This window comes from Parasteatoda tepidariorum, chromosome 5, assembly GCF_982258835.1.
Source record: "Parasteatoda tepidariorum strain Cologne lab strain chromosome 5, Ptep-v5.0, whole genome shotgun sequence".
In the NCBI taxonomy this organism is placed as follows: Eukaryota; Metazoa; Arthropoda; class Arachnida; order Araneae; family Theridiidae; genus Parasteatoda; species Parasteatoda tepidariorum.
Window position 1 is genome coordinate 49543436 of NC_141759.1, and position 24224 is coordinate 49567659.

The window sequence follows — 24224 nt, forward strand, 5'->3', positions numbered from 1 at the left end:
CAAAGATTTTTATTTGAGATGGATATCTTGGTTTACTTCATTGTTAAGTTTCTTTTTTTATATCTATAACACATTTTAAGTCTGATTGTTTGGAGAGTTAAGACAAAACTGATCTAGACTTTAATGTTGCTCAAACTCTTACTTAATGTTCTTAATCTTATTCGAAGTTTCTGTCACAAGTTTGACGCTCCTTTATAACAGCCTGGAGAGTGATTGGGAGATTTTGATATCTCTCTAATGCGTAGTATCGGAGCTAATGTGTGATATAATTTAAACGTCACTTAAGTTGTGAAACATCGGAGAAGGATATACCAATCAAAAATTTCAATGAATGATTTGAAAGCAATCTGCAGGATAAAAATTTAGCTTCGGTAGCACAAAATTTCTAAGAGTCTTTTTCATTGGGACGGTTTGTCTTGCTTTTAAGGCCCTTCTTATATACTGTCTAAGAATTTAATTGACGACAATTAACTGTTTGAAATGGATAAAGGAACGGGACAGCAATTTGGCTAGTCTACTAGACAATGTTGCAAGGTGATTGCATTTAAAATGTACTGCAGGTATTGTCGGTTGACAGGAATTTGTTCAGCAAAGACCGTAGTTTGCAATACCGACTAGAAAATTTCAAGATTCGGATTGTTCTTCAATCATTAATTGGAATTCTTGTATGGTATATCCTCTGCAATACTTATGTAGTTATGATATTAGATCTCCGAAAAATTCAGGCACCTTGCGAATTAGAAAAACTATAATGTTTCCGTGTCACTCTCAGACTTTGTACAGGTGTGTTAAACATTTGATAGGGGATACAAATAAACTAAGTGAACATGAAGATAGGAATGGATATATCTTAGCAACACTAAGATCCAGATCAGTAAATCTTAATTTCTTCAAAATATCAACAGAAGATATAGAAAAGGAACCCTATCGATGCAATAAGCTAAAGTATCCTACTCCATTGAAATATTTTGTCCACAATAGTAAATATAATGCAAAAACCACTTAAAGAATCTGGAGGGTTGAATGGTTGTTTTGTAGGAGGAGCTCGATGCGATGGTATGCAGGAAGCCCATTTTTAAACGTCGTGAGTTCTGATTGGTAAGATATAGCCTAATTTACAAAGTAAAAATTATGAAAAATTTTTAAACTTGTGTGTTTTTCTAAAACGTTGTGCGATCGAAAAAAGGCGTGATTAATTTTTCGAACGATACGCAAATGAAGGATATTTACCGATTTAAAAAAAGTTTATGCCGTTTTTATTTTTTTTCAATATACAACTTTTTTGCATTAAACTGTTGATAAAAAAGTTTTTTTTTGAAAAAATAATAAGACTTATTAAAATGCCTCAAAAATATTTATTATGTAAAAAAATTGATTAGCCGCTTAATTAAACCTGATAAAAAATGTAACAACCCTTAATAATAAAATTAGTTTAAAGTATAGTAGTATAAGTAGGAAACGTTCTAAAAACATAAAGATAGCCAGAGATATTATGTAAATTACGTATGTTCATTTCGTAATTTTATAAACTCACCCAGTTTCCACTCAGTTTATGGTTTCAAGAGAGTAGCGGTAATTGTGCTGCATTGAAAGTTTGTGGAACCAAATCTTCTCAGTATTACTTTCCAATCGGTAATCCCTGTTCCATTCCCGTTAGCTCATGATAGGTCAACTAGGCATTAATGGTTTAAGCTGCAATTAAACAAGAGCGAAATATGTTTGAAGTTACGCTTATGATATTATTACAAAATAAATGTCTTGAATAGTAAAAATATCTTATGAAACTTAATTGAACTTAAATACTGATAATTAAGGAAATGAGGTATGGTTTTTTATGTATTTTTTCCCGCTGAATCTAATGAAACCTAACCTGCATTGCTATAACGAGAAGATAAAATGATTTTATGAACTAAATATACTTGTTTGTACATATTTGCGCATTTTACTTAATATATAGACAAGTTATAATCATTTAATGCAAAAAAGTTTAATTTTGTACTTGCACTTATTTAAGCAACTTTTATTGCTATGCAGATAGCCCTAATGATTTGTATTTGATCTTGTTTGATACAAGGGCAAAATTTTATTCTTTGTATATATAAATGCTTATAACTTCTAAATTATTAATCAGATTGTTTCAGGATTAGTCTGATTCAATTCAGGGTAAAAAATTACATCAATACATAAACCCTAGAAGTTTAGGCAGCTCCTAGGTAGCAACGCAAGTGTCTACATAAGTATGTGACATAAGAAGCACTTTTTAGGAAGAAATGCGCTTGTAACTTTTAAATTATTTGTTCTATTGACTTGTTTATAGTCACATTCAATTTAGTTTGAAAAACTATATTCGAAGAAATATTTTGCGTGTCTAGATATCAATGACGAGAACATAAATATGTACAAGTGCAAACAAATACATTTTTACTTAAACCTCTTATATATTCTAAACTATTCGTTCTATCGTATAAGGTTCAGATTCGATTCAGCTTAAAAAAATCATTGAAAACTATATCTTATTTGCTTAAATATCAGTATTTAAGTTTCCACCTCCTTTTTTACACCCTCCTGCCAAAATCAGTCACAGGATATCTCGGGATTCCATGTGCGGCTCTCAGAAATTTCGCAAAACATATTCCAAATGGTTTCGGCTTGTTATTTTAAGTGTTTGGGTTTGGTAAAATTTTCGCCTTATTTTACCGCATTATTGCTCGTGACCACAGAACATTTAATTCATTGCCAATGATGGTACTCTGAAATACAGTTCAGATTGAGTGCAACATGAAGGAAATATAGATAGAAATATTATTAGTAGATAATAAATAACGTGATTTTCAATAAGTTTGAGATGGTTTCTTCAGAATGTACTTTATAATTAAATACAGGGAGCAATATTAATTTGTGTTTCAAGTTTTTAAATTTCAATTTTTTGAACTTCTATCTTTTAAAATTTCAACTTTAATATTTCAGCTTGCAATTGCGGCGAAGGCTGGAACTGCACTTATTCATTTTCAGGGTCAATTAAGACGTGTATTTGCACAAATGGGTATAAGCAAAAAGGAAATGGAACGGATAAAATGTGTGTAGGTAATGTATGAACAAGTATTTTTTTTTATTAAGATTTTAAAAAAAGCAAGTGCAATATGTATATTATATGTAGTTGCAATATATATTTATATTGATATTCAAAACAAAAGAAAATTTTTCAATAAAACTAGAATACATTGATGTTTGCTCTCTGCAACATAAATTTTTGTTTATTGAGATTTTTTTTTTTTTTGAAAAAGTAATTAAAATATGTATATCATATATGGTTGTAATTACATGGATGTTTAAAATTAAAAAAATATTTCATTGAAACTAGAAGGAATTATTTTTGTTCTCTGCACTCCTAGAATATTTTAGTTTTGCTTTATTTGATGACGACTTTTCTTAAAACAAAATTTTAAGAACGGGTAAAATATGCAGTGAAACTTTAGTCACCATAATTATTTGATTCAATACATATCATTATATTTTTGTCTTATTATACACAATCTTATTATACAGATTATTAAAGACAACTATCAAACAATTAAAATTAATTTTCGCAGTTAAATTATTTTTTAACTCTTTTTGCTCAGGAAAACTATTTGAGCAAATAAAAAAGTGAAGCAATTTTTCTATCTAGTTGATGAATTTGATGATTTTATAATCATAGCTTTATTTGATAAAATTTATTTGATTTATTTGTTTTTAATAAAACATAAAATAATTATTCTACGCACAAAATTAAAAAGTTTTAAAAACTTTTTCTCGATAGTGTCCGAAAAAACTTTCTTTCGAATAGAATAGAAAAGAATAAAGGAATAGAATAAAGCTTAAAAAGTAAAATTAACATTATATGTTTCAAATATTCGAGCACTATCCTAACTGAAGTAATGAGAACATATTTTCCAGGTTGCGTCTTCTTCCCACACTTTGAGAGTAAAACTCTGAATCTGTCTTAAAAATTCATGTTTTTGTCCAATAAATCTCAAATTTTGTATCTGATTTTGTGACTAAAAATATCTTCTCGCTAGCTAATTAGAATATATATTGTTCCGGTTTGTACATAGGTAGACAAAAAGTGCTAAGTCCAATATATACAAAATATTTCTAGTATCACTTCCCAAGATGAAATCCAGCTTTTTTTTCAGAGGCTCAATCTCACACAAGTTCGAAGAATTTTAAACATATATCGAGATACTTAGGATTAATTAAAAGCCGAATACTCCCGAACCCGAGGTATACGCATGTTAAATATCAAATTTTGTGCCCTCTCCATTCGGCCTTTGATGTCTAAACAAAGAAATCAGTCATTAAAACCTAATTTATCACTAACTTATAAAACAAAAGGCGAAGAGAAAAATTTTGAATCGAATGTGTAACGCCGCGCATGATTAGCATTTATTAACTGTAACCATTAATCCTGCTGAGCTCGAATACTCTGATCGACGCACATTCCATTGTTGATCATGCTCAAACACGGTAATCTTGCTTTTAAACGTGTCCTTCACCTTCTCCATTTGCTCTGGAAATTGAAGTTACATTTTTTTATGTTTAGCTGTCCTGGCTTTTCTTAAACTTTTATGCAGTCCTATTAATTCGGATAATGTAATCGTTTATATGTATATATATATTTAGAAATAGTTTGATGATAGAGCGTGAGGAGCAGGGAATATGCGAACCTTCTGAAGATTCTTCTGTCATGGTGATGATATGATGTGAAAAAATAGAAATAAATAAATAAATAAAAAACAGTCGATCTTAGATCTTTATCAAGACACCAGTTAAGGTAACTCTGTCGCTGCTACAGGCAATAAATTCCCAAAGGAAGATGAGGGACTGTATCATCAAACCTCCCCAGGATCGTAGGTCGATTGCTGAGATCAGGTTTTTACCAGAAACCACTGGCATTTTTATTGCAGCATCATTTTTCAGAAGGCACTGGACTGTTCAGGGACACCATCGGAACAGAATAATCCTTATAATGGGGTATGTGTTCCCTTTTCGATACACTCCACCATCAAACTATTCGAAATATACATAACGATGATATCTTATCCGAATTAATTAGATGGCATGAACGAATGTCTGAAAAAACCAAAAACCAACAATATAAGAATAGCAACTTTATTTCTTGAACATGCGGAGAAGGAAAAAAATACGTTGAAAAGCAAGCTTACCTACATCAAGCACGATCAACAATGGCGTGTGCGTCGATCCAGATATGCGAGCTCGGCAAAGTTAGCAGTTACAGTTAAAAAAGGCTAACGCAAGGCACCGTGAAACAAAAATAAGGTGATGGCATAAAGGTTGACAACGGGGTATTGTGCATCGCAGTTCAATTATTATGGTGTGTCTCTGTGCAGAAATGGTTCAGAGACATTTTAATTACATAACTGACAACTGCGAATATACTGCTAAAACACTCAAATTAACGAAACCAAGTTGCAAAATTAAAGAATGCATACTCAAGCTAGGAAACTTTTATTTGCAACGCACTATGTTTCATGCAACAACAAAAAAAAAGAAGAATGAGTCATAAACATGTATAGTAGAAGAAATCATTAGCATGCATATTAATTAAAGGAGGATGCACGTTTTGCAGAGAAAATAGTAACATTTCATTATTACAAGCTAACATTTTTTTGACCTTTCTCTTCTGTTTTTTTTTCGAAGATAATTTTATTTTGTTTCAAGACAGCAACTGTAACGCTGCGATTAAAACTTTTTACAGGACCGTGTACTAATAATCCTTGCGGAAAAGGTGGCACTTGTGTTGATGTTGCACCAGGAATGTACAAGTGTGACTGTCTGGAAGGATTTACCGGAAGAAATTGCAAAGGTAATTGAATGAAAATTTTCTCAAAATGTAGTTGAATTTGCATTTAAATAATGCAAACAATTTTAAAACAAAAAAAGAAGATTTTGTATTGATACATTTTCTGTTTACAATAAAGTAAATTAGTAGCAGCAGAAAGTAATATACTTATTACACTTAAAGGGTACAGCAGGGCCTTCCGCAAATGATATCACATTTAGAGGGGAGAGAGAAGAAAGAAAAGTTGACAGTTTGTGATGCGGAAAAATGTTACAAGAAGTGCGATTGCAAAGACTTTTGTAAAATTTTTAAATGACTTTTTCAAGAAAATAAATTCGAAAATAATTATTATTTTTATTCTCATAATGTTGATTCTATTCTTTAAGATTATTCTATTCTTTAAGATTATTCTATTCATTATTTTCACTTTCGTAATGTTATTTTTATTCTACAAGATTACTCAATGTATCATATTTATTCAGAGAAAAATTGTTGTCCAGTCGCAGAAAAATATGCTTCATGTTTAACCATAATATTGGTAATGTGATCCATCATATAGTTCGAATTTGCTGCAATTTAATTATTTTACAGTTACGAGAATGAAATCGTAAATAATATGAAAGGTGCTAAATCGAGCTGCATATTAGTTCAGGTTGATTTGATTTTATGCAACCAAGTTCAAAAAGCACGATAATTTGTTTCAACTTCGCAATATTATAAAAATTTACCAAATTTGAACGATATTATTATTTTTTGCGAACTTAATAACTGTTTCTTTTTTTCTTATTTTAATTGTTTTGAGTTGATGAAACTTAATTTTTAATTTCACATCAAAATTTTAATCAGCAATCCTTTGAAATTTGAATATACTCCCTCAAATCACTGTTTTAAAAAGTATGTTTTTCGTTGAAAAATATTAAAGTTGGCAAAATTAACGGTGCGCATGTTCCTTTGATTTTTTAATTAAAAATGAAGATAAATACAACATAAAAATCATTTAATTATGTACTTATTTATTGTCACAGTTAAACATACTTAAGGAAGTTTGTTATCTCCTTGTAAGGTACTGTATGTAAACCCTTCTTAGTTTGAAAAACAATGGTCACAAATTAAAAAAAGGACATCATAATGATACAACCAGTGTTACGGCGGTACTCGATCCCTCTAATGTTTGTACACACCCGTATTCAAATGTTCTATACGCGAACTCGTCGGTCAATACTCCTTATAGCCATTATCGGAATTCTATTCCGTCTAATTTTTCTCGGGAATGCAATGCTGGTTACACTCATTTAGCTTGAAACAACCATATTAATCTATATACTATATATAGAAAAATACATGTCAGTGGGTGTGTCCTTTATAGACTCCTAAACCATCCGACCGAAAGATATGAAACTTGGCACATCAATCGTTCAAAGAACTAGGAACGTCACTGCCGACATAAGAACGCACAACGACAAACCGTTGGAGCGGGATGAGCAGAAAACGAACTGGAGTTTTCTGATTGGCTAAGCATTAGTCATTGTTTTAAATTTAACGATTCAATTTCTCACATATTTTAACGATAACATCAGTGATAATTGCTAGCTTATAGCTCTATTTAATCAAAAAAGTTTATTGCAGGTATTGAAATATTTAATTATTTTATATTTTCTATGTCAGATAAACTCAAGGCACATTACGTGATGGCACACGTGGTCTATGTCATCAACTTTATACTTTGTCTTATACCACGCGCTTTTATTTTATTTATATTAATCCTTTTAAACGTGTTTCAAATAATTAATCATTTAAAAAAAGGGTAATGAAATATAAAAATAGTTATTTATATATTCAAAAGCAAAATTATTGGGAAAATGGTACTAATTTGTTCATGAAAAACATGAAAAATGAGGCTTTTTTATGCCAATGATGCTTAATTATAGGGATCAGCACATGATGCTTACTTTAAGGGATATGTACCTAAGAAAATCACTCTTAGTGGTAAATTTTAACTATCATGAATCGGTCGCGAGCAGTAACGTCATGCCAAGTGATGCTAAATGCATTTTATCTTTATTCCAATGGTATGCATTGCAAGCAACGAGCTTTGCTTACTTTAATTACGTAAAGCCGTGGAAGAAGTAGAAGAACCAGGTAAATATATTTTTCAGAGCAGAAAAAGAAGCTGTATCAGAATTAATTTATTAGAAGGTGGGACGAATTCGTTCGAAAAATTTCTTTTTTTTTAATTCTAAGTCTTTTTTAAAATCCCTCAACTTACGACTAAAACGTATAATTGAAAATAAAACATATAAATAAAGGAAGATAAAACTTTAAGAATAGCTCCTTAGACTAAGGAAATGTAGATATTTCAAAGCAATCGACGATTTTTATAGACCTTACTTGAAAAAAAACTAATGATATAGTTCCGTTTTCGTCGCTAAATCCGCTTTTCAGCATCTCACCAAACCTTTTTACTAAAAATATCCTATGATTAGACCAAGAGTTGTTACATAGTCATTTATTGCGTTTCATTATATTTCACATTAAAAATAATAAACAGTAAAAAAATTATATTACACTGTTAACTTATTACCCCGTTTTTAATTCATACTGTTCATTTTTCAGATATTGTGAAAACTCCTTGTTCTTCAAATCCGTGTATGAATGGTGCCGTATGTAAAATTGTAGATAAATCTTACGAGTGCAAATGTACTACAGGATTTGTTGGAAAAAATTGTGATAAAGATGGTATACATTTAATTTATTTCGTGATAATAAAACTGTTAAAATTACCTTAATATTAAATAAATTCTATAATCCAACTAAATATCTATTTGAAGTTTTAATTATTCTTCGCTAATTCAATTGTAAATTGACATTTCAATTACAATTCAACTGTTAAAATTACCTTAATCTATATATATATTTCTCTTACACGGCGACAAAAAAAAGCTTCATTACAACTCCCCGAATGGCAACGCTAGAAAATCGACCAATGGTTGCCGCTAAAAATGTCACATGCCAAATCTAGCTGAGATGGCTCAACATATAGCGCTTTTAAAAACGGAAACTGAAATAACCAGAGAGAGCATAAGCTTGGCTGAAGTGAGTAGTCTTTGTCGGTAATCATCATCTATTTTAGTATTTTGTCGAAAGCTCTTTTTTTCACGAATTTGTATGTTACGAATTTATTTGACGATTTTTGATTTATATCACGAATTTATTTGTTTTACTAGAATTTATTTGTTTACGTAGGTTTTTCCATTGCAATTCACTTATTTCAATTTTTAATAGACTTAATTATAGCCAAAATTTTAACCTTTTTAAAGAGATATTAGTTTTAGAAATTTTGTCTTAAGATTTTATACTATAGCACATTGCTAATAGGTTTAACGAAAATCATGTCATTTATTTGAATTCAAATTTATTTTAATGACTCAGTATTTACTAAAAAGATGTACTTTTTTTTAAAAAAAAAAGTTTTTACATGAATTTGAATGATTGTTTTGAATTCTTAGAATTTTGTGCATTTGCAATGTACCTAAGTTAGAAGCGAGCGAAGCGAGCTTGGTTTGCGAAACAAACCATATAAGATTACGTAGCAATTTTCGGGGGTTGGCGAGCGTTAGCGAGCAGTGGGCGCAGCCCACTAGTATTATATAAATTCATTAATCCAACTAAATATCTATTTAGAGTTTTAATTATTCTTCGCTAATTCAATTGTAAATTGACATTTCAATTTAAAATATCCTAAATTGAAATGTCAATTTTTCAATGTACTTGATTTATACTTAATATATAGTTATATTACCTTTCTTTTACGTTGTCAACTTTTCTTACCTTGAAGATTATCATCCTTGTACGCGATTCGTTTTAGTAACATAAGTATTTACTTCCTTATGAAACCATTTTACCCCCGTACTATATTGTAAACATGTAGCGGAAATGGGTGGTAGAGAGTACGCAATCGTATTAATCTGAATCACGGAATTTAGTAAAAGCAGCCTCATCATGCATTATTTTTTTCCATATCGAATACTCAGAATTAAAAGAAAAGTTACAGTCAAAATATCCCATAGTTAATTGACTGAAAATGTGTTAAATAAATTAACAATGATCAAGATACTTACCTCATCCAGCTCGAATATGACTTTAATAAAGATTCAGACTTTTTTATCATCAATCTGCAGCAGATGGTCTACAAAATTGAAAAAAGAGTGTATTTTCTATTATATATTAAAGCTAGAACAGTGTTGAACAGTGGTAAGAGAAAAGAAAGGACAAAGGATGGTCTTGCTAAAATGCATTCTTTTTAAATATAGTTACTAAATAAATAGACGAGACTAAATATCACATAGATCTGATCCTTATTCCATACTTCTGTCTAATTAAATATCGATAAAATATTAATAACTAACAAAAGCGATACATTTTTATTATAAGTAACTTTTTTTCCGTTCAAATTAAATTTAACTCTATTTCTTTTTTTTGCTTGCCAAACCTATGAACTCTATCAATGACACAAAAAAATTTTTTAACATTAATGTAGATTTATTTATGTGTCAATCTTATAGCTAAATGAAGCTACATTTTTATGTACTGTGTCCAAAAAAATGAAATGCCCTGAATAACATTTAATCTAATGATCAGATTTTTTGCGTACTAGCCTCAATCTTAAGGGTTTATAGCGATGAATTCTGATTAATTATGGTTGACAATATTTTTAGTTACAAAGTCAGACACAAAAATATACGAGTACTTTTTTGAATAGTGTATCAATTGGTTAGTGTATCAATCGTTAGTGTATCAAGTGGTCAAATTAGACGATATATGATATGAATATGACGATAGGATGAATTAGACGATATATTTTATAAATATAGAATATTTCTTACATCAAACATTATATTAGTATATTATAATAGTTAGATCAAATTATTAGACGCTTTGTAGTTTTTTTTAATAATTAAATGTTTGCACGATACAATACTTTTATATTTAAACATACATGTATTGGGTTTTTATTCAGGAGATTTTTTAAATACTTATATGCTTACTATTTGAATTCTTTTTTACCGTATTGCAATACAATGTTAACCAATTGATACAGGAACATAAACAAATGCAAACCGGTTTCATCCGAGTAAAAACGACACAACAGTATAGTATCACCTCATAATTATAATTTTACATAGAATCTTATAGTGCGGCTAATAATATGGCCAGGCTCTGTATATATTTCATTTAACATCTAGATCATTATTTATTTTGATTCCTAGATATTGTTGACAGTTCAAAGAAAAATGCCTAAGAGGATAATAAAAGATGTGTAATCTAGAAAAATACTAAAATGAATTTTTTTATAAAAGTGGGCAAAGCTTTTAAGACTTCAACTTTATTTATTGAAAAAAAATATTTACTATTAAATTTTCTTTAGCAATTTTAAGAATTTCCAACTTTTTAAACAAGTATTTATATCTAGAATTACTAATGTTAATCGCGCGCGCGTGTTTATAAAAGTTATAAATCGTTGTCTTCTCTCAATAACTATTTTGATTTAGCTACTTAAAATATGCATGTAACTTATGACGTTAATTTTTTTTCTTCTTTTGCTTGTAAGAATTAGTAAAGTGCCAATATAAAAATGAAATTCATTTCATGTAGCTTTTTATCAAAACTATAAAAATTTTTATGAATAAAAGAAAAATATTTTTTACACACTTTTATTACAGTTGAAGGAAAAGTATAATTATTTTATTACATGTGTTTATTCGTCTTAAGTTTTCGAATCAGAAGTCAAAATTAGAGAGTCAGAGAAAGTATACATTTATCATAAATTTAATTTATTTATTAAGCATTTTTTTTATTTAGATTTCTTATTTGTCATATAAAAATTCCATATTTATAAACTCTCTATTTCTTGTCTTGTTTTATTTAGAGAGAATGATCTATGTTTAAAATGCTATACTTCTAAAATATACATTTTCTCACGAACTATTATTTTACACAACTGATTTCAGTTTCGTTAAAAAAATAAATTTTTTTTGATTAATTAAATATTAATTTTAATATTAATTTTCAATATAGTTAATTTTCATATTAGTTTAATATAAACAAAACGTCTTAATCTCAAGCAAAACTTCATAAGAGATTTCTTATAAGGAATTTTATAATATCACAATCTGATCTAAGGGAAATTCTCTGTGAGCATGCGCAAAGCGCTGATGGACAGGCTGACGTCATCTTCCGGTATCAACTTAAATTTCTTGACAAATGAAAATTTCATTGTTTGCCTGTTTTTATGGAGTTGCTTTCGCTCAAATACAGGGAATTCTTTCTTCTATCTTGATAAATTCGATATTTTTGTGTGATTTAATTCTTTTCCTAGATTTCATTAAATCAGATATTTTTGTTTTCAGACATATGCTATAATAACCCTGGAATCTGTAGAAATGGTGGAACTTGTGAAACAACACAGAGCGGAAGATTCAAATGTAATTGTCTTCCAGGTTTCTCAGACTCAAGATGCCGGGAAGGTGAATTGCTTTCGAATGCTTGAATATTAATTTTTTTTTCAAGAACACTTAAAAAGCAGGGTGTTTTTTAACCTGTCCCAGAGGCATTTTATTAATTGATCTTAAGTTATTTAAAACAGTTTTCTTTGGCTGTTTACATTGATGGGATTTCCCTAGCAGGGAAGTTGGGATTGGATACAGATTTATCTAGCCATGAAAATAAGAAAAACCACAAATTTTAGGTGTTCCCCATATTTAAACGGGGGTTCTGAAAACGGAGGTGGTTGCAAGGATATTCTTTTCCTAATGAAACGTCATTCAAATGATAAAATTTAGAGATTTTGATTCGCTAAAACGATGCGCCATTGTGCTGCTGTGAAGTTTTTGGGACTATCTTAATGCGTACTTCATCTACGAATTATTGCTTTTAGCTTCAGAAAATAATCTTTTATTTCGTCTCTTAACTTTTTATGGCTCTTTGTGAGAGGCCAACTTTAATATCTTAAAATTGATAAGAGACATCTGTTTTAAGTTTATCATTTAATATAGAAAGACTCGTATGAGTCATTCTGTATTTGATATATATATATATATATATATATATATATATATATATATATATATAGTAGAGCGCCGATTATCCGAACTGCTCGGGACCGAACGTGGTTCGGATAATGAAAAGTTCGGATGATTGGAAAGTTGCTTAAAATCTAGTTTAAATGATTATTATTTATGCACTAACTTTCTTTCACACTTTTTCTAAGCTTAGGACTGGCAGTACTATCTAAAATAGCTCTGGCGAGTTTAAGACTTTTTTTTTTCAATTTTTAAATATATTTTTTTTAAACTTTTTTTTTTCAATTTGAGTCACTTTCATCATATTTCAGCTATTTTATAATTTTTTTTGTCAATAACTGATTTTACCACATTTTTCTTTATTTTCCATTGCAAAAGATATTCAGCAAAGACTTTTGTTTCAAAGAACATGCTCTTTTTTGCGCAACCATATCCCTTATTCTTTTTAAATGAATCAACTGAACTGGATCAACATCGTTGTGACGTTCTATGCAATTCATTGCAATATCTAATGAATTGCATGCTTCTATATGAGAAGGTCCACTGTCTTGAACTTGATCACCTACTTCTTACTCTTAATCTGAGGAGTTCCGATTTTCATTCAAAATTTCAGAAACAATTTCATCATCATTTAAAATTTGAAATCTTGAGTAGTTTTCATTGTCTCGACACCAGTTTTCTATTTTTTTCTGCTGTATAACCTGGCATCTTTTCACCCAAAAGATCTTCCGATTCACAAACTTCAGGTTTGTTTGTTTTTCTGATAAGAATTTTATTCCAAGATTTAAAAATCCAAGCACTGTAATCGCTAATCTTTAACAATAAGTGACAACTACCCATCCCCCAATTGTAGAATTTCAGCACTTATCTCTTCATAAACACATTCCGCTTTTCAATCAGATCGTCAAAATGAAGCTTGCATTCTTTGATGATAATTTTCGGTTGAAGAGGGCTAAAGGGGTATGTAGATTTAATTGTATAACAATACATGTATGTATGGCTACTATAAGAAAACTGCTGAAAAAGGTTGTAAATTAAATATGGTCTTCCGATGTAGTGAATATTATCTATTCTTCTAAATTTAGAAAAATTGCCAATAAGTTAAAAAAAATTCTAAACTTTAAAAAAAAAGAAAAACGAATTCGGACATAGTTCGGATAATTGGACGTTCGGATAATAAGGGTTCGGATAATCAGCGCTCTACTATATATATATATATATATATATATATATATATATATATATATATATATATATATATATATATATATATATATATATATATATATATATATCTGGCACCAAATTTAGCTAAAGCACCGTATGTATAAATTGCAAATAAATGTAAATAGAACTTATTAAATGTGCTTAGTCATCAAGTTATTCCTTTCGCTTTAATCCTACGTCTAATTTATGACTACGAGAAACAATCCAAAATACTTTTTTAGATAGTTGTAATGTAGATGACTCTTAAGGTCCATCACGTGTTTTATCCACATTACGCTAAATGTAGTTATCTATAAGAGGTCTGTACTTAAGATATTGTGAATTATCCATTAATAAGCTTATTGGAAGCCGTCTTGTAAACGTCGATATTTGATCTACGACGTCTAATGGATCATGTGTACGAATTTTGGACGTCTAATGCATGAATTGAGCAGTATGGGAGGATAGAAGGAAGATACTTCTGTCTGCAATATTACGTAAATTGACTTGAGAAGACTTAGCTGGCTTTTTATATTCCTGCAAACAATGTCCAACAATTTAGGTGCAAACTTCTAGTTTGTCAAACAACTATATTTCTGTGTTCCAGTTGTACGGCTTTTTGTATCCATGCAGATTAGATTACTGTTTTTTTGGCTGCTAATAGGAAGGGCAACTGAAATTCAGCATGACTTTTCGTATGACCGCCCTCAACTCATCGCATCCATATTCTGCTGACAGCAATGTGATTGTGGCAGACGCGACCGCCCATAATGCAATAGGACAAACCAGAATCCTTGTTGGCTATAATATTTTCTTTATCAAAGTCAAACACGGGATGGTAAACATGTTTTCTTCATACAGGAGGATTCACAAAATATTTTTAAACTCAAAATAATGTTCAAGTGCAAATTGAGTTTGAGGAAGCTTCTGTCGGACCTCTGTTTATACGAGCATTATAGGTGTCGCAACAGCTACTTAATTAAATCACACCATGTTTTATTTTATATAAAAATTTTACCAGTTTGGCGTGTCATTTCCCTGGTGTAGCATCTTTAATGGCTAATAATTACAATGGGATATTTACTTGAAAATTTGGCATTTATATTTATTGCCTTTATAAATTGTTTTGTAACAAAGGGTTTCGTTAATTTTTCAAAACCATCATTTTATACCTTCTATTTGTAATTTTTCAAAAGAAATAATTGTTTTACAGCATAATTATTGAAACGAGTAATCCAATTTGAATGAGTAAAAGGTCACTTTTACCTCTTGATTGAGAAAGTTTTCAGAGCAATTACAAAGATTGTTAAAATGTTGTACGTATTATTTGTTTCCAAGTGTTAAAGTAAAAAAAAAAGTACGTTTGCCCCTGTTCCTTTCTCCTCGATAAAATAAATTTTCAATGTAATTACAAACATGCCAAAAAGGCATGGTATATTTTGGTTTCTTGTCTAAAATTACGGTTTTTAAAAATACATATAATACTGTATCTAAATTTTGTATATAATTTTTCAATTCAACAGAAAAATGTTGCCTCTCTCTCAGTTAACTAGTCATTGAAGCTCTTCACTATAAATATTTTTAAATTATCCCCTAGAATGTTACGTGGTGAAAGAAATAGGAGTGGAAAATTCAAATAATTCCTCATCCTGCGCATGCGGGTAAAATATGATAAATTCTTAGACTAAAAAAGAAACAGATATTTTTCAGAAAAAACAATTCATGCTCCTGTAAGTTGAAGAATCACACATAAATTTAATTTCTTTCCCCCTAAAATATAGGATGCGAAGAAATAAAAGGTAGCAAGATATGTAAAGCAAAAGGAGAACACTGGATATGTGTTAATAAAGAACAAGACAAATCTAGCTACAGTTGCATCTGTGAACCTGGATATAAACTAAAAAATAGCAACTGCATAGGTAAAAGCATATATTTAACATCAAACTGAAAAAATTTTCCTAAATTTTCAAATAATACATTATATTAATTTTTAAAAGTGTGATAACTAAACTCCTTTCTCTGTACTTAAACGTCATTTTATTGTAAATTTCCTTCTACGTGATTCTCAAAGTCTGAAAAAAAGATTTTTTAAATTCTTTATAACAAATATCGAACAAAAGGAATTGACGAAAAGCTAAATTGAAGCATTACATTCACACATTGACTAAGATACAATAACAATATGTTAATTTGATCATTGTATAACAGAGTATTCTTTCGCAGGAGCGCAAGTCTAACGAAAATTAACCAAGGATACGAATATAAATGAAACGCATTATTACACAACAGGTTTAAAAATGAAGGAATATACAGGTTTTCATAACACTAAACAAATATTTTTCACATTAAGTTCAATTTCATTCTTTTATGTGTAAAAATATCGTGAGGAAAATATATTCCTGTTCATTTTAAAAAAAGGTTTCAAAATTTATTTTTTTAGTGAAATTGCAAAGTTCTTTGATCTTAGTTTTTATTCCTCAAAATGTTTTTTCTAATAAACATTAAAAAAACACAAAATGTTTTCTTCTGATAATTAAAAAGTAAATTGTAAATATGTAAAGAACTGAAATAAATTTACAGGAACATTAATTATTTTCTGTAAATTTTGCCTTGTTTTAAGGCTGAAGATATTTGTTTTTCTATCACAGATGAATCTCTTCTACGTATTACTACGTCATTATGAACTGTTTTTTTCATTTTGTTGATAAGTTTTGGTATTTCATGTACTCATTATTACATTGAGCTGTATGTTATAATTGTTCATCTTGATATTTAGCAAGCCTTTTTTTTCTTCGCTCCGAATTAAAACGCAAAAACGAATCCTAAAATAGTATCAGATTTAATGCTTCATTTTTAAATATACTTTATTCCTTATTTCCCTTTCAGAAGTAGGGTATAGAATTCACCTACAACTATCCTTGCAAAGTTTGCGATTGTTTTTATGGAATAGTTCTTTTTTTAGTCTGAGCTTATTGGGTCAAAAGCCAATAAAATACTTGATGCTAAAAAATACTTAACATTCAAAAATTTATAAAAGCACTGATTTTGTTAACTGACTTACAATAGTGCTTATAAGTTACTATTGTGTTCACAATATATGAGCAACATTCTAGAATTATACGTTAACATTTTCTGCCACTTACAAGACGTAGAATTGTTGATGTGCAAGGAATATTTTTAATAAAGTTTCGCATTTAATTCACTTCCGAACAAAAGAAATACAACTGTTTAGTATCCAAAATCCATTGCCATTGAAGTAGCAGGAGATATTAACGTGTGATTCTAAAATTGCGTACAGAAGTGTTTGTGAAGAGAACTTTAACTTGTTTTGTAATTGAGAATTAACCAATGAACAAAAAGTGTAATTTATTTAATTTTGCTTAAAATTTTAAGCAATTTAGAGTAATTTTTAGGCTTTAGAAGGTGTTAAAACAGGGTTAAATCATGCATATTTCTTAACCGATTTCATTTGTCAACTTTGCCGACTGACGTTTATTTTTCCCACTAGCCTGAAGACAATTTAACTATCTTGACCCACCTCTTTAGCTGAACTTTACACAATGAATTTATATAAACGATATTATAAAGTGTTTTACTTTGTAAATAAAAGAAATGAAACTGATATTAGATTTATAAACGCTTTAGAGCAAATCTGACAAATTCTGAAATAAATTTATTCTCCAAAAGCGACCACAACATAAAATAATTTACATAAATTTGGAGTCATACTTGAAGTTATAGAGTTTCTTTTGTACTTATAACACTTTAAATAAATCATTTAATCCTATTAAATTTATAACAATTTCTTAATTATTTATCTTTAGTTTGCTGTCATTTATTTGTATTGGATGAATTCGAAAATAAATTAAAATGCCAATTCAATTTCAATGTCTTGTTAGTTAATTTATCAGTGCATAAAGCAGCATAAATTTTGTAGTTGATGCATCATCTTCAACAGAAGGAATCAGTAGAAATTCAACAATCGATGTCACAACTAAGAGTGAGTATTGAAATTTAAAATAAATTGTGTATTTAAAGATTGAAATAAAATTTTTGTATATTTTAAGATATTTCAAAGTGTTCATTATTCCAGTGATTGCAAAATGAAAATCTTTGTTCTTAGAACTAAATAAAAAGAAGTTTGAATGCAATAGTGCTGGTCTTTAACATTTAGAAATTCACAATATTTCTTTTTTAAATATATACTGCAGATTAAGTATCTTCATTATCCAAAGCTCGATACAAAAATAATTCTGCATTAGTTTAAATTGAAAAATACATAAAGAACAAAAAATCAAGAATACTAGTTCAAGTTTAAAGAACAGTCTTATTATTATGTCTAAGTTTAACTGTGAGCTGGGATGGATGATTCCTGATAAAAAAAGAATTTAAATATCCACTTGAAAAAAACTGTTCAAGATATAATTTCACTTTTATGAGAAACTTCGTTGACTCACGAGTTGAGCCCTTTGCTGTAATCTTCACTTATTTTGAAATAAATGTGAAATTCTAAACATTTTTGATTTTCAGATATCTGGAATTTCTACTGGATCAGCGCAATTCTAGATTACATTTAGGATAAATACCTATAAAATAGCTCTTAAGACATTTAAAGTAGGTTATGCATCAGTAAGAAACTACTGAAATCCTAACTGAAAACCCACTACTCTTCTTTACAAGCACGTGAAAAGATATATTTTAGATAAAAAAAATATTGTGATGTTTTTGTGCGTCAAAAGAAAGTATTCTATCTTGCACAAGTTTTTAGATTGTCAATTTATTCTTATTCGCCGAAATATTATAGGATGCGTTCCATTGAAATATAATCCCTTTAGTTTTATGAGGCAAGAGAGCACAGGAAAAAAATAATGAAACCCAAAGATGTACACTAGAAAAAAAATATCCAAACACAAATTAGCAATACCTAACTAACTTTCTATCCACTAAAATATAATAATAATAATTTAAAATTAAGATAAACCTGGCAAAAAAAATGCATACATAAAAAAATAGGGTAAAAAAGTATACTTTCGAAGCAAAGTCATAGCTCTTAATCTGCAGATATATCCACCTATATTTATATTAGGCATGAAATATTTAATGTTGCTTATAATGTACTAAACCGTGGAAAAGAGTAGTATAAATATTATTCCAGTATTACTCCAGTATCGTGGCAGCCTTAAATTCGACCGCAGAATAAAATTGCTTTGTTATGTATTTACAGGTCAGGAAAATTACAGGTCAGTCCTTGAGAAGCATCTTTTTGTGCAAAAATCACAACTGTATAAATTATGCGATGTAAATTGGACGTTTTTCTGCACGCTTAATTTTAAAAAATCTGATTTAGCGATAAATAACTTCCTAGAATTCCAAGAGGATTGGTAGTCACTATGTGGCAAGACAGTTCAATGTTTTATACCGCATAAGTACGTTTTCTTAAAGCATTAGTAGTTTCAATAAACAAAAATAAGTCAAGCAGAGTTCATTCTGAAGTTCTTACTTACTCCCTTATTAAAAAACTGAAAGGAAGGACAATTTTTATATCTCTAATTTGCATTTCTTTTAAAACTTTAATACATTTAAATCCCAAGTAAATTTCAATCCAAAATCTCACATAAATCAACTTTAATAAGCAGACATTAAAACTTGAAACCTAGATAAGATTGCCTCAAAAGATGTTGCTTGACAGTTTTATGCATATATGTAAAATAGTTTGGTATACTTTTTATAACAACAGGATTTTTTTTAAATAATCCACTTAGATTGTTTAACAATTTTCTTGAATCAATACAAAAAATGAGGGCCAAGTGCAGTAAATTTGAAGTTTGAAATACCAGTTCATCGATGAAACATATATTACTTTAGCAAATGTAATATTATATTAAAATGAACAAATTAAATACTTATATATGATAACATATTTTTTTCTGATGTTACCAAAATGGGTTTTGGGAATTAATGTGCTAGAATTAAAAGAAACCATTGTTTAAAATTGTTAGTAAAAATTAGATTTTCCAAATAAAAAAAAATCGAATAAATATTAAAAACTTAAACATTTTCTTTATACTAAATACCTAGTATTCTTTATCCAATATCTTAACACCTAATGATTCTTGTTTGCCAAATCGCAGGCCCTACTACACCTTTGAAAGTTTCAACAAAATTCAGAGAAATTGTAGCATGTAAAAGAAGTGTAGCATGCGCAATTTCAAAGAAATTGCACATGCTACACTCTATTATAAAAGGAAAATAAAGTGGAATAAAAACGCAACATATATTACTTAACCTAAATTACACCCCTTTTCATAATAGGAATTAAAGTGATTTTAAAAAACCAATACCTAATATCTTTTAATTACTAAATTGAAGGCCCTAAAACTTCTTTTAAAGTTTCAACAGAACAACCTTTAAAATCTTCTACAAGTTAGTCAAAAAGAAAAAAACATGAACGTTTCAAATAAATTACACTTACACATCACGTATCCTAATATAAAATGAAAAAAAAGAACGCAATGAAAGCGTGACTTATATGTAAAGCATCCTAAAAAAGCTCCTATAAACTGGTTTTCAAAACACAATACTTAATATATTTTATTTACTAAACAGCAAGCTCTACTGATACCTTGAAAGTTTCAACAGAACCACATTTGAAATCTTAAACAACTAGTGAAAACAAATGGGAAAGTTTAGAAAGTTTCAAAATCATTTCACATTCCATATCCTATTATTGGTTGAAAACGAAGAATTGATTAAAAGCATAACTCATATGCATTGCATTCATAAATACGCCAGAGTAAACTTGTTTTCAAAATACAATACCTAATATTTTTTATTTACCAATTCGCAGGTCCTACTACTGCCTTGAAAGTTTCAACAAAACAACCTTTGAAATCTTCCTCAACATCAAGTAAGTAGAAATGACAAAGATTAGAATATTTCAAAGAAACTGTACATTCTATAACCTATTATAAAATGAAATTTGATTTCCATGTCTTACACCTCTAAATAAGCTAACTTAAAATGTTTTTTAAAACACACTATATATTATTCATTATTTATTAATTCGCAGGTCCTACTTCTACCTTAAAAGTTTCAACAGAACAGCCTTTGAAATCTTCAGCATCAAGTAAGTAGAATTGGCAATGATTAGAATGTTTCAACGAAACTACACAGTCCACATTCTATTATAAAATGAAAACAAAGAATAAATTGAAAACTCAACTTACATTAATTAGATCTTTAAATTGGATAACGAAAACTGATTTTTAGAGCACTCTATATATTATTTATTACTAGCTGTACCCTGCGTGCGTTGCAACGCTTTCAGTTTGAATTTTAATTTTGTATTTAAGTGTGTAAATGAGATTTGTGATTATGATTTGAAATGCAAATTTTTTTAATGGTGAAAAAAACCAGTGATAGTCTCAGCAGTTAATTCTCTAGGATATCGTTAGTGCATTTTCAAACAGACATGTATGGTGATGCACACGGACCATGAAACATATTTTAGACAATGATCTGAAATAAGACTGGATCCATGGCGACATCAGGAATTTCTGCTGATATCTGATCAGTTTGGCATGGTGGGATTTTTTCAATAAGCCAAATCAAGATGTGTGCCTGTGGTGATCCTCTTTTTTGCCATTCAATAGAGTACATCCAACACCGTGTCTCTCTAAAAACATGACGCTTCACGATGAAATCAAGTAAAGATTTTAATTTTTGTTTGAACTTACGTGCTGTAATATCATGATGATCCGATTATGATTGTCCTGGTAACAAAAGCTCTTTAATTTCAACCCAAGCAGAATTGCATGTAAATTTAATAAATAAATCTGGGAGCCCATATACGCGAACATGTGTCATTACATCCTGTGAGTATTCATACATGTGCCTTGGACTCCCTGCAAATGTAGTCGGCAATATAATCATTTTCCCCACATCATTAGGATTAACGTTACCATCATTAATTATTGCATCCCGTAAATGAATGTATTCTTCTGAACGTAATTTGATTTAATTTAATTTACAGTAGGCGTTCAGTTTCAATTTTCGCATACATATCGACAATGTATTGATGAAATAAGTATCGACATTTTAAAATAATGATTATCAGCGTTTTTGCAATCCTTAATCTATATGCATAAAAACTCATTGCACATTCTTATTCTTGCTTTCTTATTGGTTTTCTCGCCTGTTTGTGGATTTCTCAATTTTATGTTAAAATAATATCCCTCCTCTCCTCGCCAAAATAAAATAGGATATTGCAATGCATCATAGGATCGATACGTTTCTGAGAACTCTTTGAACGTCACCATTTCTGCGATGAAGAACTGTATCGCGGGAGGTAAATTCTTCGCCAACTATAACAATAGTCACTTCATCCAATGTTGGCGCATTGTATTTTCCTTTGTGGTGGCCTACAGGTGTTTTTTCAACTCTAATAACAACTTTCTTAATATCGGATGGCATTTAGTCAAGGGCAATTCTGAACAGCCTAATTAACTGATTATGTTGATCGAAAAATTTTTGTAATGCGGTAACAATTTCTCGTTTAGTGCCATTGTTTACCGGACAGCGTTGATTGTCTTGATCATTTGTGTTATCCATGAAATAAATCTGTAGAAATTTATGATCTGCGCCAGGCAATGGAAGAAGTGATCCTGCACGATGATAAATTTGGCCTTGCACTTTGATTATTGGCATGTAATTCTCGTTCACGATACGTGTAGCACCGAATGAAGTCATTTAGAAATACGAATTGTACCGGCGTATATTCGCCAAAAAATGTTTCGATTGGTTTGTTTGACCTGATAAGAAGGTTGATAATGACTCGGCAGGCGACGTAAAATCTTGTAGTTTCAGTATGCCTCTAGAACAGCAAATTCAAGCTGTTTCACTTTTAAATTTGAGAGCATTACAAAACATACATAATTGATCTATTTCTCCGATGATGACACTTGGGGGAAGACTATAGTTTGTTGTCGGATCATAGTGAAATGCACTGAGATTCAAATCAGAGTATTGGCAGCGTTTGAATAGCGAAATGCGTTCTCGATCGGTATTCATTCTTGCTTCCCGTTGCTCTGATGTTTCCGACGATCGGGCTTGCGTAGTGCGTAGTTGATTTGTTAACAGTCTTCTTTCCTGTTGCTCAGACGTTTCTAAGGAGCGGGCTAAAGCATTCTGTTCTCGATTAGTTTCAAGTCTTTTTTCCCGTTGCTCCGATATTTCTGAAACACGGGTAGTTCTCTTTTTGCGCGCTTGAGATGTCGATCGACTAAGAGCGATTTGCTTAGGCGGCATATTTTTGCAAATATTCTTTCTGACAAACAAAAAGAAATGTAAAAGTTGACAGTTGTCACAAATTTGCTAAACCGAAATATCACATATATATTTTAAATAATAAAAAGAACAATAAAAATGAGATGAATAAGAAACCGAAATATCACATATATATTTTAAATAATAAAAAGAGCAATAAAAATGAGATGAATAAGAAATATGAAAATTATAAAATTTAAAACAAAAATCTATTTTTTAAATGAAAGAAATAAAATGGATGAATTTGAAAACTTTGCATAAATAAACAAACTAATAGTTTTCAAATGACGACTGTCACAGCAAGGAAATCTTCGAAAACTATATTTAATTGTGCTACCCTAAAATTACATACTAAATATAAATATTTTTGAAAACGTGCAATTTGAATGAAATTTGCTTTTGTCTTTATATTTATTAAATTCGCGATCGCAACGAACTATAGGGGGCGTTGTTGTATGAGACGCATACCTGCGATTTCTATATGAACCGTCATTCAGTTACTCTGGAGACGTCTTTAATGTAGCGTGTAGCATTGCAACGTTCCTTCTTTAATGTGGCTTATTAAATTTAAAAAAGAAAAATGTTTGATATCCTTTCTTATACAACCAAAAACAAGATGGTATCTCTTTTTTTTTTAAAGAAGGAACATCTGAAAAATATTTGTAAATAAACAGAAAAAAATATGTATCTTCTTATTAAAGTTAAAACCTAATGCCTGAGAAATAGTTTTACTAAATTTAATGATATAACCTGAAAGGCCTATTTAAACTTTA

General features: G+C 29.6%; 1 protein-coding gene across 3 annotated transcripts in view; it reads left to right on the forward strand.

The window, feature by feature from the left end:
• Positions 1-24224, forward strand: part of LOC107438890 (uncharacterized) — a 71704-nt gene that overhangs the window by 22187 nt on the left and 25293 nt on the right. For 2 of the 3 annotated variants that reach the window (XM_087163865.1, XM_087163868.1), the window contains exons 5-12: positions 2968-3084; positions 5759-5866; positions 8456-8578; positions 12250-12366; positions 15909-16046; positions 18065-18127; positions 20975-21034; positions 21197-21253. In XM_087163865.1, coding sequence (XP_087019991.1) covers positions 2968-3084; positions 5759-5866; positions 8456-8578; positions 12250-12366; positions 15909-16046; positions 18065-18127; positions 20975-21034; positions 21197-21253 — 783 coding nt within the window. The remainder of the gene's footprint in view (positions 1-2967; positions 3085-5758; positions 5867-8455; positions 8579-12249; positions 12367-15908; positions 16047-18064; positions 18128-20974; positions 21035-21196; positions 21254-24224) is intronic. The other variant, XM_087163867.1, reaches the window with a different exon arrangement.